This window comes from Vipera ursinii (genome assembly GCF_947247035.1).
Source record: "Vipera ursinii genome assembly, chromosome: 4".
Classification (NCBI taxonomy): Eukaryota; Metazoa; Chordata; class Lepidosauria; order Squamata; family Viperidae; genus Vipera; species Vipera ursinii.
Genome location: NC_139514.1, coordinates 1,109,319 through 1,122,258, shown reverse-complemented (window position 1 = coordinate 1,122,258; position 12,940 = coordinate 1,109,319). Strand labels below are relative to the sequence as shown.

Genomic DNA, 12,940 nt, shown 5'->3' with positions numbered 1-12,940 from the left:
TTTCTCCTTCCGTTTTTTTTTTTTAAAGTTTAATATAAGCTTAACCCTCTTCCCGGTTTATTTGCGTTTTTGAAAGAGTTTGGCTTTGCCCTTTTAATTCGCTGTGCCCGTTTTTCTGATTCTGTTAAATTTAACTGATGTGTTATTATTTCCATTTGTCTTTTCATTTATTTTCTTTTGTGGGTTTATTTGCAGTTCAAATTCTAATTTTTTTTAAATTCCTCTCTTAACAACTGACCGTGTTGTCTCTTTTCTTTGTCCCCCCCCCCCCCGGCCATGGATGTTATCGCTACGCCTCTTGTTTCTCTTTAAAGGCGTTTCACTTCTCATCCAAGATGCTTCCTCAGTTCTGACTGAATGGTGGGGAATGGAAGGATTTATAACCCTTGCAGTCATCGGATCGTTAACGCTCTTTCTGAGAGCCCTTGAGTCCACTTGGAGGTTTAAAGGTTAAAAAGTAAAGGTTCCCCCGCACATGCGTGCTAGTCGTTTCCGACTCTAGGGGCCGGTGCTCATCTCCGTTTCAAAGCCGAAGAGACAGCGCTTGTCCGAGGACGTCTCCGTGGTCATGTGGCCGGCATGACTAGACGCCAAAGGCGCACGGAACGCTGTTACCTTCCCTCCGTAGTGGTCCCTATTTTTTTACTTGCATTTTTACGTGCTTTCGAACTGCTAGGTTGGCAGAAGCTGGGACGAGTAACAGGCGCTCACTCTGTTACGCGGCACTCGGGATTCGACCCGCCAAACTGTCGACCTTCCGATCGACAAGCTCAGCGTCCTAACCCACTGAGCCACCCACTTGGAGGTTTATCTATGCATAAACCTGGGCATTTATCTGGGCAGAGATAAACCTCCTTCAATAACTCTCAGAAAGAGCGCTAATGAGCAGATGATTGCTAAGGAGTAGAAATCCCTTCATTCTCCGCCATTCAGTCAGAACTGAGGAAGCTCCGTGGATGAGCAGCAAAATGTCTTCAAGCAAAAATTTTTAATTACCCTGTAAACCGCCCTGAGTCCTTCGGGAAAGGGCGGTATATAAATGCAATAAAATAAAATAAAATAAGAAAGTCCAGTTGCCCTTTGAAAGGAAGCACCTTTGGGACATGAAGGCACCTGAAAGGAAAAACCTAGGAGGGTTGGAAGCTTTGAGCATAGATTCCTAGGGCTGGAAGGGACCTCGGAGGTCCTCTAGTCCAACCCCCTGCTCAAGGCAGGAGACCTTACACTGGACTTTATAAGGCTTGTGGACTTTAAAAGGGCTGGCTGGGGAATTCTGGGAGTTGGAAGTCCACAAGGCTTAAAGCTTGTATTCTAATATCTCAGGGGCTGCCCCAAAGAAGAGGGAGTCAAGCTATTCTCCAAAGCGCCTGAAAAAGGCCGGACAAGAAGCCACGGATGGAAACTAATCAAGGAGAGAAGCAACCTGGAACTAAGGAGAAACTTCCTGACAGTGGGAACAACTAACCAGTGGAACAACCTGCCTCCAGAAGCGGTGAATGCTCCAACACTGGAAGTTTTTAAGAAGAGACTGGACAGCCACTTGTCTGAAATGGTATAGGGTTTCCTGCCTGAGCAGGGGGTTGGACTAGATGACCTCCAAGGTCCCTTCCAACATCATCATTATTATTATTAATTCTGCCAAAGGTGGACGCTCCAGTCTTAAACAGCGTGAAGCGAGATGGGTGGCATATAAATTTAATAAATAAAGGAAACGAGATCAGGACTGTGGCTGGTGATGGAGCCGTTTCCGTGGGAACAGAGGAACGAGAAGGGATGACCACCCGGAATGGGTCAGCTGGGAGCCTGAACAGAAAACCAGCTCTGCAGGAGAGCCTTCATCCTCTCCGGCTAATGGGCCACCTGGATGGGGCCCACTCACCTGCCCTGCGAGGCCTCCTCCTTGGAGGTCCCACGATGTGCAGCAGGTGGGCGGCCGGTGGCCAGGACCCCGGGCTTCTCCTGTTCCTCTAAGAGCTTCCCAAGAGTGGGACTTTCCCCGGAGGAATGTTTTCGCCCAACGGATCTGGGAAGAAAGAAAAGCGGGGCAGAAGATGGAGGGGAGAGCCAGGCGGTCTCCTGCCTTAGGAACGTCCGGCCTTCGGAGGAAGAACGAGGCGAGGCTTGCAGGGGTCCTCCTTAAAGCAAAGGGTGGGAGGGGGCTTAGGCCCACCTTCCCCAACCAGGTGCCCTCCAGGAAGCTGATCCAAGGGAGGGCGAGAGGAACCCAAGATCTTTTAAGACATGTTTGGACCAGGAGGAAAAAAAACTTCTCCCAAACCATCTGATTTGCTGTGATACAAATGTTGAAGCGGACCGTGGTGAGACCAGGTTTTCTTAGCAAAACTCTTTATGAAAATCACGTCTGTCTGTTTTGAAATAAACTCTGCCCAGGGTCCATTTTGCCCCCCACACACACCCCAAAAAAGTCCAGCTTTCTCCCAAACTCCCAGCTTCCCCAACCTGGCCTTACTTGGTGTGCTCCAAGTTGGTCCGTGACGCCAAATGGGGCAGCTTCCCCTTAGCAGCTCCCGTCTCGTCTTTGTCCACGCTGATCCATTCTGAAGAGGAGGAGGGGGGGACAATTTCAGGGTGGGGGGTGGTGAAAGGGTGACCCCACTGCAAGCACCACTGGCCCAGATGGCTGTCTTTGCTTCCCAGTCATGTAACAAGCAATTGTCTTAGGAATCTACAGATGGGGTGTGTCTGTGTGTGTGTGTGTGTGTCTTCAGCAGTTCTGGATTCAGATCTCATCAGATCTATCAACGCAGACAGACAAGGAACCTCCAAGAAGACCTTCACCAATTCTGGCAGAGAAAGCCATGCAACAGACAGCAACCCCCCCCCTTCTAGCCCTGATGATGTTCCCTAGTTGGGTCGTAAAACGTCTGCAAGAAGACAGCCAAGATCAGAGGGCACCAGGGACCCCACAGTCCTTCCTTCCTTCCTTCCTTCCTTCCTTCCTTCCTTCCCTCTTTCCTTCCTTCCTTCCTTCCCTCTTTCCTTCCTTCCTCTCTCCCTCCCTCCCTCCTCCTCCTCCTCCCTTCTAGCACTGATGATGTTACCTAGCTGGGTCATGAAACCTCTGCAAGGAAACAGCCAAGCTCAAAGAACAACAAGGACCCCACAGTCTTTCTTTCTTTCTTTCTTTCTTTCTTTCTTTCTTTCTTTCTTTCTTTCTTTCTTTCTTTCTTTCTTTCTTTCTTTCTTTCTTTCTTTCTTTCTTTCTTCTCTCTCTCTCTCTTCTTTCTTCCTTCCTTCCTTTCTTTCTTCCTTCCTTCTTTCCTTCTTTCTTTCTTTTTCTCCTTCCTTCCTTCCTTCCTTCCTTCCTTCCTTCCTTCCTTCCTTCCTTCCTTCCTTCCTTCCTTCCTTCCTTCCTTCCTTCCTCCTCCTCCCTTCTAGCACTGATGATGTTACCTAGGTGGGTCATGAAACTTCTGCAAGAAAACAGCCAAGCTCAGAGAGCACCAGGGACCCCAAAGCCGCCCTCTTCCTTCACCACCTTCTCCTCCTCCTTTGTGAACCCCCCCCCTCGTCTAGCACAGCTGATGTTCCTAGTCGGGTCATGAAAACCTCTGCAGGAAACACACCAAGCTCAGAGGGCACCACGGACCCCTTGGATCTAACCGATCCCCCCACCCCAGATGGGTCTTTCCTAGGATCCAAATGCCAGCGATTCGGCCCGCCCGCCTGGGAAGCTGGCTTCTCTCCTCCCAACTCACCATACAGCCTCTCACGAGTCCCCATCCGTTCTGCGGGGACCCGGACCCTCATGGACCCCCGAATGTTGCCCGTCTCCTCCCCCCGGTGGGAGAGGTAGGTGAGGAACTGCTGGGCGGTGCTGCCGATCATGGATTTGAGGGCGATGACGCATTCTCCTGGGGAGGGAAGCAACGGCGCAGGTGGGCTGGGAGTCACAAGGGGAAGGGGTCTCGGGTGGGGTTGGCCCCATGGTCAACAGCCTTGACGCCCGAAGCACAGCTTGGCCAAAGCCTCCAGGAGTGGATCTGGGTGACTCACCCTCTCCGAACTCACCGTTCCAGAACTGTGGTGAATCCGTCTATGGAGAGTCTCAGTCCTCCAGACCACGGTTGTCCCCAACGTCCTTTTTTCACGAGGCAGCCGGATTTCTATTTTGTTTTTTTGAAGACCTTTTGCTTCTCATCCAAGAAGCTTCTTCAACTCTGACCGGATGGTGGGGAATGGCAGGGTTTATACTCCTTGCAGACCGCTGGTCCTTTGCCTTCTTTTAGAAGGTCGTTTAGGCCACTTGGAGGTTCGCCCGTGTCCTCAGGGTCAGCTGAGTGGCCTGCACCGGTCTCCAACAGGGAAGGGACCCAGGGCGAAAAACATCCTGCAGCCAAGAAGGCTCCCCACCCATTTGCACCACTCAGGTGAGCCTGAGGACACAGGTAAAACATCCAAGTGGCCTCAACGGCCCTCTAAAAAGGATGCAAACGACCAGCTGTCTGCAAGGAGTATAAATCCTTCCACTCTCCACCATCCAGTCAGAACCTGAAGAAGCTTCCTGGATGAGAAGTGAAACATCTTCAAAGAAAAACCAGGAAGTCCAGTGGCCTCCTGAAAAAAAGCACCTTTGGTGCACTTCAGCTTCCTTTGGCTTACTCAGGAATCACTTATTCTGCCACTGACTGAAGGCCTCTCAGCTGACCACTGAAGGCTGAGTCCCACTTAGCTTACCAAGGTGAACAGGCCAATCGGTCTGCTCACACCTTCCCATCTGTAGTTCTGCAACAATCTACAGTCCAGACAAGGTAGAGCAGGGGTCCCAAGCCCTGGGGTGTGGACCGGTACCGGGCCGGGGCCTGCTAAGAACCGGGCCGCACAACGGCGGGCAAGCGAGCAAAGTTTTAACTGTGCTCACACAGGATCTATCCCGCCTCGGTCCGTGGAAGAACTGTCTTCCATGGAAAATGGTCCCCGGTGCCAGAAAGGTCGGGGACGCCCCTGATCTGCAGAGAAGGCCTCGTCTCCATGACACGGAGGAGGTCTGTGACTTTGGGGAAACTACGCAGCGACGGCTTCCACAAGGAAAACAACAGGGTTCAAGTTGGGGCTTTCCCAACCTTGGCAACTGTCAGATGGGTGGGCTTTCAACCCCCATCATTTGTTCCCTTGCAAAGTGGGGAGCGGCCAGGCGGGGAGAGGGGTTAGGCAACAAGGATGAGGACTTGGAGACCCACTGGAGAGTTTCAGCTCCTCACCATACGACTCGTAGCCATCCAGAGACTTGACGGTCAACAGGATGTGCTGGTCTTGCAAGTATTCAATGTCAGAGAGGATCGGCTTGAGCTGTGGGCAGAGAAGGCAGAGATGGTGGCCACGTTACCTAGTGGTGCTCCTGTGGATCAGCTCTGGAGCACCTCCCAACCCAGGGAAGCTCTTATACTTCTCTTCCAGAACATTCCTTGCTGCCCTCTTCCCATCCTTCTCCCTAAGCCTCCCTCTTCTGCCACCAGAGACCCCTGCAGCAAAAGGTGACCTTCTGGTTGACGAGGAGAGAGAGAGAGCTCACCGTGGGCAGTTGTCTGGAGGACCACTGGACCTTCAAGAAGTTGATGTTGTCGCTGCTCTGGGAATCGTTCTCAAAGCTCTTCTTGAATTCTGGGAGGAAAAAAAGGAGATAAATTGTAGAGGGCCATGGAGATGACCTTAAACGAAGCAGACTGAGATGCCTTCCAAACTGAGAACCTGTTTTAAGGCTGGGAAACAAAGACGACATTAGGAAGAAAAACCACTCTGGCTTCTTCCTATTTTACTGAGGAAGGCAAAGGCACGTATTCTGGATTCTGCTTATCTCAAATAAAACACAGCTGCAGTCCATGTTGGGAATCTATGCCCAGAGTCGGACTACTTTGAACGGTTGACATCAGTAAAGGCCTCTAGTTGTGGCCTCTAACCTCCAAGCAAAGTGGTCGCACTGACTTCTCTGCAAAGAAATGGGCAATGCTTAAGAGAAATCTGGAGAGTTTTCTGCCAAATCATAGGGTCCCATGTTGATAAGTTCAGATGACCTCCAATGAGTGGAAGAGCAGGGACAGGCTGATTTGATTTCTCACAACAGTCACTCTGCAAAGAGAACCTGGCAGAGATCAACTGGATTCTGGGTCAAGGCTGCTGAAGTCATTTAAGGGGCAGGGTTTCTCAACTGGGGTAACTTTAAGATGTGTGGACTTCCATGTCTTCAACTTCAACAGTTCTGGCTTCGGTTGAATGTTAGTTTTTACAAGTCTTTGTATTACTGTATGTAACTGAACCCATATTTTCCAACATTTTTTGCAAATCCACAAAACACAATGAGTCCCTTCAAGTTTTCAACACGACTGGAGTGTCTTCAACTATGTGGGGGTCCTTGGTGCTCTGTGGCTTATCAAAAGTTGGGGAGGAAGTTCTGAGTGGAGGGCCTCTAGGGTTGACAGAGGAGATCCTCCTTGGAGTCCACCTATTATGGGCATCCTCACCTTCCAGACACGTGGAGTAGAATTCGATGAAGAATTTGGTCCTGCTGGCTGTCTTCACAATGGCCTCGATGCTCTCAAACTCGATGTAGGCCTGGTCTGAGGACTTGGAGAGTCCTAGAGATGGAGAAGGAGGAACAACGACGTGACTTTCTCCAAATTGATTGTAATAAAAACGTAAGGCAGCCCTGTGGAACCAGGCCAACGTTCACTTAACTCCCGCTTTGTTTCACTCAAGTGTTGGAAGGCAACCATTCCAGTTGTCCCAGTCGGAAGGCGGGATCAAAGGGGGAATAAGCATGGACTCGACAGGTAAACACAAGAGCCCCCCCCCCATGCCTTTGAGCCTTATCTAGTCTTTCCTGATGAATCTGTCAGTCTGGGAAGATTCCTGTAAAATGGGCAGAGAACAATAAAGTAGGTAGTTTGAACTCTACCCGTGTGGATCTTGTTCTTTGGGCCCGATGGCCAATGGCCAAACGGAAGGCTGGGGTCCTTGGTGCTCTCTGAGCTTGTTTTCTTGCAGACACTTCGTTACCAAACTCCTCCTCCTCCTCCTCCTCCATCGGTGGTAGTAAAGGAGTAGGGTTTGCTAGCACTAGGACTGATGAGGTTAGCTAGTTTGGTGATGAAACGTCTTCAAGAAAGCAATCAGGCTTAGTAGAAACTAATGGTTATTGACTGCCTTTTAAATATAAACCCGGACAACACGATATTTACCAAATATAAAGGTGATTATGTAAAAAAAAATTAATGAAACATATCTTTTTAAAAAAGAAAACGATCACGCTTAGACAGCACCAAGGAACTCACAACTGGACCCTGAGCTGCAAATATTCTCTTTTATTCATAGTTATAGTTGATCCCTGTAATGGGTATTCTGGAGGTGGCGTGCTTTTAGATGGGTAGTCCTGAAGGGACCGGTGCCGCATGGATGAAAGCAAATCCAGATTAATGGATGTCACCATACATTGAAGAAGCAACTTCCCCTGGCTAACGACATGCTTGTGAAAAATGCTCCCTTCCTGTCTGTTTTAATCTTCCTTTCCATCTTAGATGACCCCTGGTCCTACTGTCTGGACAGAAGTGAAAAACTTTGTCTCTGGATAAACTCCTTACTGGAGCATTTGTTCACACACACACACACACACGCACCCACACACCCCAAACCTCTTCCCTGGAAATACCTTTTTTGGAAACAAATTGGGAGGTGACTCCAACTTCAAAGGCTGCGAAGACTGGCGAGTGGTCGCTGCTCATGATATCATCCGTGCAGCCTGACCAAGAAAAGAAGAGATGCCTTCAACCATGGTGGGATCTAGCCTTCTCCTAGGAGGAGGAGGAGGAGGGACCAAGGAACCCCATGGAACTGGGATGGACAGGAGGTTGGCCAAGGGACCGTCATTCACCCCACAAAGCCTGAAGGAACTCATAGTTGTGTGGGAGAGAAGATGAGGAGCTGCTTGCAGATGAAGGGGTCAGTGGTCCAGCTACGACCACATCCAGGGAAGCCCAAAGGGCCACTGTGGCGTGGAACTCACCATAGGAGGTGCTGTTGATGTGCGTCTCTGGGTAGGACTTCCAGAGGATGCGGTCACACCAGGAGGGCACATTGGTCCTCACCTGGACAGGGAAAATAAGAGAAGTTTTGGATGTTGGATCAAGAGCACTCAACTATGTTGGCTGGACCAGATGCTTTTAAAAAAAATAATAATCCAGGCTCTAAACATGGAGGAAAACAACCAAGTAAACTTCAGGGAGGTCATGTCAGATCTACAGAGCCTCTTGGAGTCACTCAGAGATGTTTGGAGTCCATTGGTGACACCCAACCCAAGGTAGATGGATGTCCTGCCTTTGGCCAAGACAACAAGACACCTCAGGTGAGCAAACCAGGAGATGGAGGTTTCTCCATTTGTTCCTGGGTCACCCTGATGGGTTAGAGCAGTGTTTATCAACCTGGCAACTTTAAGATGCGTGAAACAACTCCCAGAATTCCACTTTAAGATGGGTGAACTTCAACTCCCAGAATTCATCTTTAAGACGGGTGGACTTCAACTCCCAGAATCCTACTTTAAGACGCGTGGACTTCAACTCACAGAATTCCAGTTTAAAGATGGGTGAACTTCAACTCCCAGAATTCATCTTTAAGACGGGTGGACTTCAACTCCCAGAATCCTACTTTAAGACGCGTGGACTTCAACTCACAGAATTCCAGTTTAAAGATAGGTGGACTTCAACTCTCATAATTCATCTTTAAGATGGGTGGACAACTCCCAGAATTCCACTTTAACACGGGTGGACTTCAACTCCCAGAATTCATCTTTAAGATGCACTGACTTCAATTTCCACAATTGTTGTGTGCTACGTGGAGGTTGAAAGAACTCAAGACCACAGAAAACTGCCACGGTGGCTCTGGACTCTGCAATCAAGCTGGACTCTTTGATGGCCATTCAATCTGGGTCACCTGCCTAGACAGCGTCCCCCCCACAGCTCCTGCCCCTCCTCTTCCCGAGACCCACAAAACCGGCACCCTCAGGACCCACCAGCCACTTACCCCTGTGGGCTTCTGTTTGTGCCACACGTAGGTATCGCGGGACCCCCTCTCGTAGCGGTAGGTGGGGGGGAAGACGATCTCCTCCTCACCTGGCAGAAGAAGAAGAACGGGCAATCCGGAGATCAGAGGTTGTGTCCCCCCCAAGCCCACCTGGCCCCCGTTTTATTAGGGGGGGCTTTAAGCAGGGCGAACAGTCTCTTGTGGGACGGGTAAAGGGGTGGGGAGCAGGACTCAGAGAGCACCAAGGACCCCACAATCCTCCTCCTCCTCCCTTTTGGCACTGATGATGTTCCCTAGTTGGGTCATGAAACGTCTGCAAGAAGACAGCCAAGATCAGAGAGCACCAAGGACCCCACAGTCCTTCCTTCCTTCCTTCCTTCCTTCCTTCCTCCCTTCCTTCCTTCCTTCCTTCCTTCCTTCCTTCCTTCCTCCTCCTCCCTTCTAGCTCTGATGATGTTCCCTAGTTGGGTCCTGAAACATCTGCAAGAAAACCACCCAGCTCAGAGAGCACCAAGGACCCCACAGTCCTTCCTTCCTTCCTTCCTTCCTTCCTTCCTTCCTTCCTTCCTTCCTTCCTTCCTTCCTTCCTCCCTCCCTCCCTCCCTCCCTCCCTCCCTTCCTTCCTTCCTCCTCCTCCTCCTCTTCCTCCCTTCTAGCCCTGATGATGTTCCCTAGTTGGGTCATGAAACGTCTGCAAGAAGACAGCCAAGATCAGAGAGCACCAAGGAACCACTGTTTTCTTCCTCCCCCTCCCCCTCCTCTTTCCTAGCACTGATAATGTTCCCTAGATGGATCACTAAATGTCTGCAAGAAAACAATGAAGCTCAGAGATCACCAAGGACCCCACAGTCCTTCCTCCTCCTCCTCCTCCTCCCCCCCCCTTCTAGCTCTGATGAGGTTCCCTAGTCGGGCCATGAAACGTCCGCAGGGAAATTGCCCAGCTCAGGGGGCATCCAGGACCCCCGCAGCTCAACCCCACCCTGGGCTCCAGAGATCCTCCTCTGTGGATGGCGGGGGGGGGGGGGGAGAACCCGTGAGGAGGGACCTGCTGCTCACTGAATCGCAGGAAGATCTTGTGCTTCTCCTTCTCCAGGTTGAGCTGGTCCACTTTCAGGAGAGGCTCAAACTCCTTGCGGTTGATGTAGTTGAGGATCTCCTAATGGGGGTGGGGGGGTGGGAGAAAGGACACCCGGCTTTTCATCCGTGGGTCAAGCTCAAGATCTCCCGGTTTCAGGAATCCGGCTTGCAGCATTCCCACCTCGATGCTGTCATACTGGAGCGGCCCTCTGTGCGTGCTCCGGTGCACGACCCCCTCCTGAATTCTGTCCCCGGCGCAGCTCACACACCCCCACCCCCGCCGTCCTCACCTGGATGTCCATGTCCAGCCGGTAGTTGAGGTCCCCGAACCAGAAGAGGTGGGTGAAGCGGAGGGAGATGTCAAAGGAGCTCAGCTGCTTGTCCCCCAGGGCCAGCAGGCGGAGGATGTCCAGGTAATTCTGGTTCCTCCTGGAAGGCAAAAGCAGAAGCTCTGCAGGCCGGCCTCAGCGGGCTCCTGCCCCTACAGGAAGTCCTTCATTTACAACCACTACATTTCTCTTACTAAGCGAAACGTTGCTTAAGTGAATTTTGCCTCGTTGGACGTCCTTCCTCGCCACGGGTTTTAAGCGAACCACTGCAGTTGTTAAGCGAGTCACACGGTCCTTAAGTGAGTCTGGCTTTTCCCCCCTCCCCCAGACTCTGCTTGTCACCAGGCTGCAAAAGGGGATCTGGTGACCCCGGGACACAGCAGCGGTCGTGGCCTGCACTCGTGTCATGCGGTGTGAATGTACCGCGTTGTGTTTTGGTGCAAGGAGCTGACAAGTGCCAGCATGCTCACCACTGAGATGGGGAGGCTCCGGGTCCACTTTTAGGGTGACCTGCAAATTCAAACCCCCCCCGGTGCTGGGAGTGGGGGTGGGGGAGGTGAGGAGGCTCACCTGGCGGTCTTCTCGTTGCCGGAGGTGAGGTGGCAGTTGACAAAGCCGAAGGAGGTGCCATTGAACATGAACGAGACCCCGACAGCCCCTTTGTTGCCTGCGGGGCAAATCAGAGGGGATGCGTGTTACTCGTGAGAAAGAGCCAAGCTGCACCGCCCCACAAATTTAACATTGGATCTGATTGGCCTGGCTTGTAGATGGACTGCGAAGGCTTCTGCGCCCCCCTCGGTGGGGGGGGAGAGAGAGAGAGAGGGAGGGAGCGAGGGAGGTAGACGATAGACAGAGATAGAAGATAGATATAGATAAATAGATAAGATAGATGATAGATGAGATGAGATATAGAAGATAGATAATAGATGATAGACAGATATAGTAGATGATTCATAGATAAGATTCATAGATAAGATGATAGATGATATAGACAGATAGAAGATAGATGATAGATAGATAAGATAGATGACAGATAGAAGATAGAAGATGGACAGATATAGATAGATAGACAGACAGACAGACAGACAGATAGATATGGAGATAGATGATGGACAGATAGAGATAGAAGATAATGATAGATTAGATAGATAGACAGATAGATAAAGGTAAAGGTAAAGGTTCCCCCGCACATGCGTGCTAGTCGTTTCTGACTCTAGGGGCCGGTGCTCATCTCCGTTTCAGATAGATAGATAGATAGATATAATTAAATAGACAGACAGATTATAGATTGACAGACGACAGATAGATAATAGAAAGATAGAGATAGCTAGTTAGATACAGACAGACAGTTACATTGATTGATAATTTGTTATCCTGGCTTTATTATTTTTACAAATAATTCAAGGCGGCAAACATATCCATCACACCTTCCTCCTCTTATTTTCCCCATAACAACAACCCTGTGAGGTGGGCTGATTTGAGAGACAGAGAGACTGGCTCAAAGTCACCCGGCTGGCTTTCGTGGCTAAGGCAGGACTAGAATTCACTGTCTTCCAGCTCCTAGCCAGGTGCCCGAACCACCAGGCCAAACTGGCTCTCCTGAAGCCACTCTGCCTGTTGCAGGACACCGTCTGCCGTGGTCCGGGCGCTTTGTGCCCGCCGTCCCAACAAGGGAGCCCAGCGCAGCCCCTTCCCCCTTGACGGGCTGCTCCTTACCCAGCGTGTTGGCGATGCCGGTTTTCACGCTGGAGGTGCCCACGTGGCTGATCCGGTTCTCGTGCTCTGGCTTCACCAGGACGGCTATTTTGATGTTCCAGAGGGACTGCATGGCGATCTGGGGGTGGGGGGGAACACCAAGAAGGGGGGTGGGGGTTAACTGGAGCGCAGAAGAGACCCCCGTGGGCTGTGTGTGTGTGGAGCCACGGCTCCCCTCCCCCCCGAGGCTTTGCTGGTGTTGCCACGTCTCTGATGTGTCTCCGTCTGCCACTTTAGCCAGACCCCCATTGAGACCCCCACCCGCCCACCCAGAAAGGATGGCCCATGGGCTGTTCCAAGAAGTGGCTTCACCTCCCCCTTCCCCGAGTCCTCTGACCCGGCAAAACCAGCACCAGGATCAGACAAGCCTTCTTTGCGTAAGCCGTTTTCGTGGCTTTGCGGATTTGCATCCTGTTTCGTAGGAGGAAGCTCTGTGGGCAAGCAATTGCTGGCTTTGGAGGAGAAGTACAAGCAGTCCTCAATTTACGGCCGGTCACTCAGTGACCACTAAACAAACTTACGACAAAAGGGGACGTATGGGCGCACTCGGCCACACAGCTGCGTTTTACAGTCCTTTGGAGAGTTTCCTGGCCACGAGACCTTGTTTTACGACCGTTTTGTGGAAGATCAGCACTTCTGAGCAATGGGCTTGCTTAATGACGGCTTTAACCTGCTTAATGGTCCTCACACTTCTGACTGCTGTGCTTGCTTAATGAATGTTGTAAAACCCAAGCTGATCCTGTAGCTCA

At 51.0% G+C, this 12,940-nt stretch overlaps 1 protein-coding gene across 3 annotated transcripts in view; it reads right to left on the bottom strand.

The window, feature by feature from the left end:
* INPPL1 (inositol polyphosphate phosphatase like 1) overlaps positions 1 to 12,940 on the bottom strand; it is a 61,201-nt gene that overhangs the window by 7,331 nt on the left and 40,930 nt on the right. Inside the window, exons 13-25 of one of the 3 annotated variants that reach the window (XM_083362095.1) lie at positions 12,153 to 12,270; positions 11,007 to 11,103; positions 10,398 to 10,536; positions 10,087 to 10,186; positions 9,031 to 9,119; positions 8,018 to 8,099; positions 7,664 to 7,753; positions 6,480 to 6,593; positions 5,534 to 5,622; positions 5,223 to 5,310; positions 3,720 to 3,875; positions 2,471 to 2,558; positions 1,880 to 2,023 (exon numbers count right to left, since the gene is read on the bottom strand). In XM_083362095.1, coding sequence (XP_083218221.1) covers positions 1,880 to 2,023; positions 2,471 to 2,558; positions 3,720 to 3,875; positions 5,223 to 5,310; positions 5,534 to 5,622; positions 6,480 to 6,593; positions 7,664 to 7,753; positions 8,018 to 8,099; positions 9,031 to 9,119; positions 10,087 to 10,186; positions 10,398 to 10,536; positions 11,007 to 11,103; positions 12,153 to 12,270 — 1,394 coding nt within the window. The remainder of the gene's footprint in view (positions 1 to 1,879; positions 2,024 to 2,470; positions 2,559 to 3,719; positions 3,876 to 5,222; positions 5,311 to 5,533; positions 5,623 to 6,479; positions 6,594 to 7,663; positions 7,754 to 8,017; positions 8,100 to 9,030; positions 9,120 to 10,086; positions 10,187 to 10,397; positions 10,537 to 11,006; positions 11,104 to 12,152; positions 12,271 to 12,940) is intronic. The other 2 variants (XM_083362096.1, XM_083362097.1) reach the window with 2 other exon arrangements.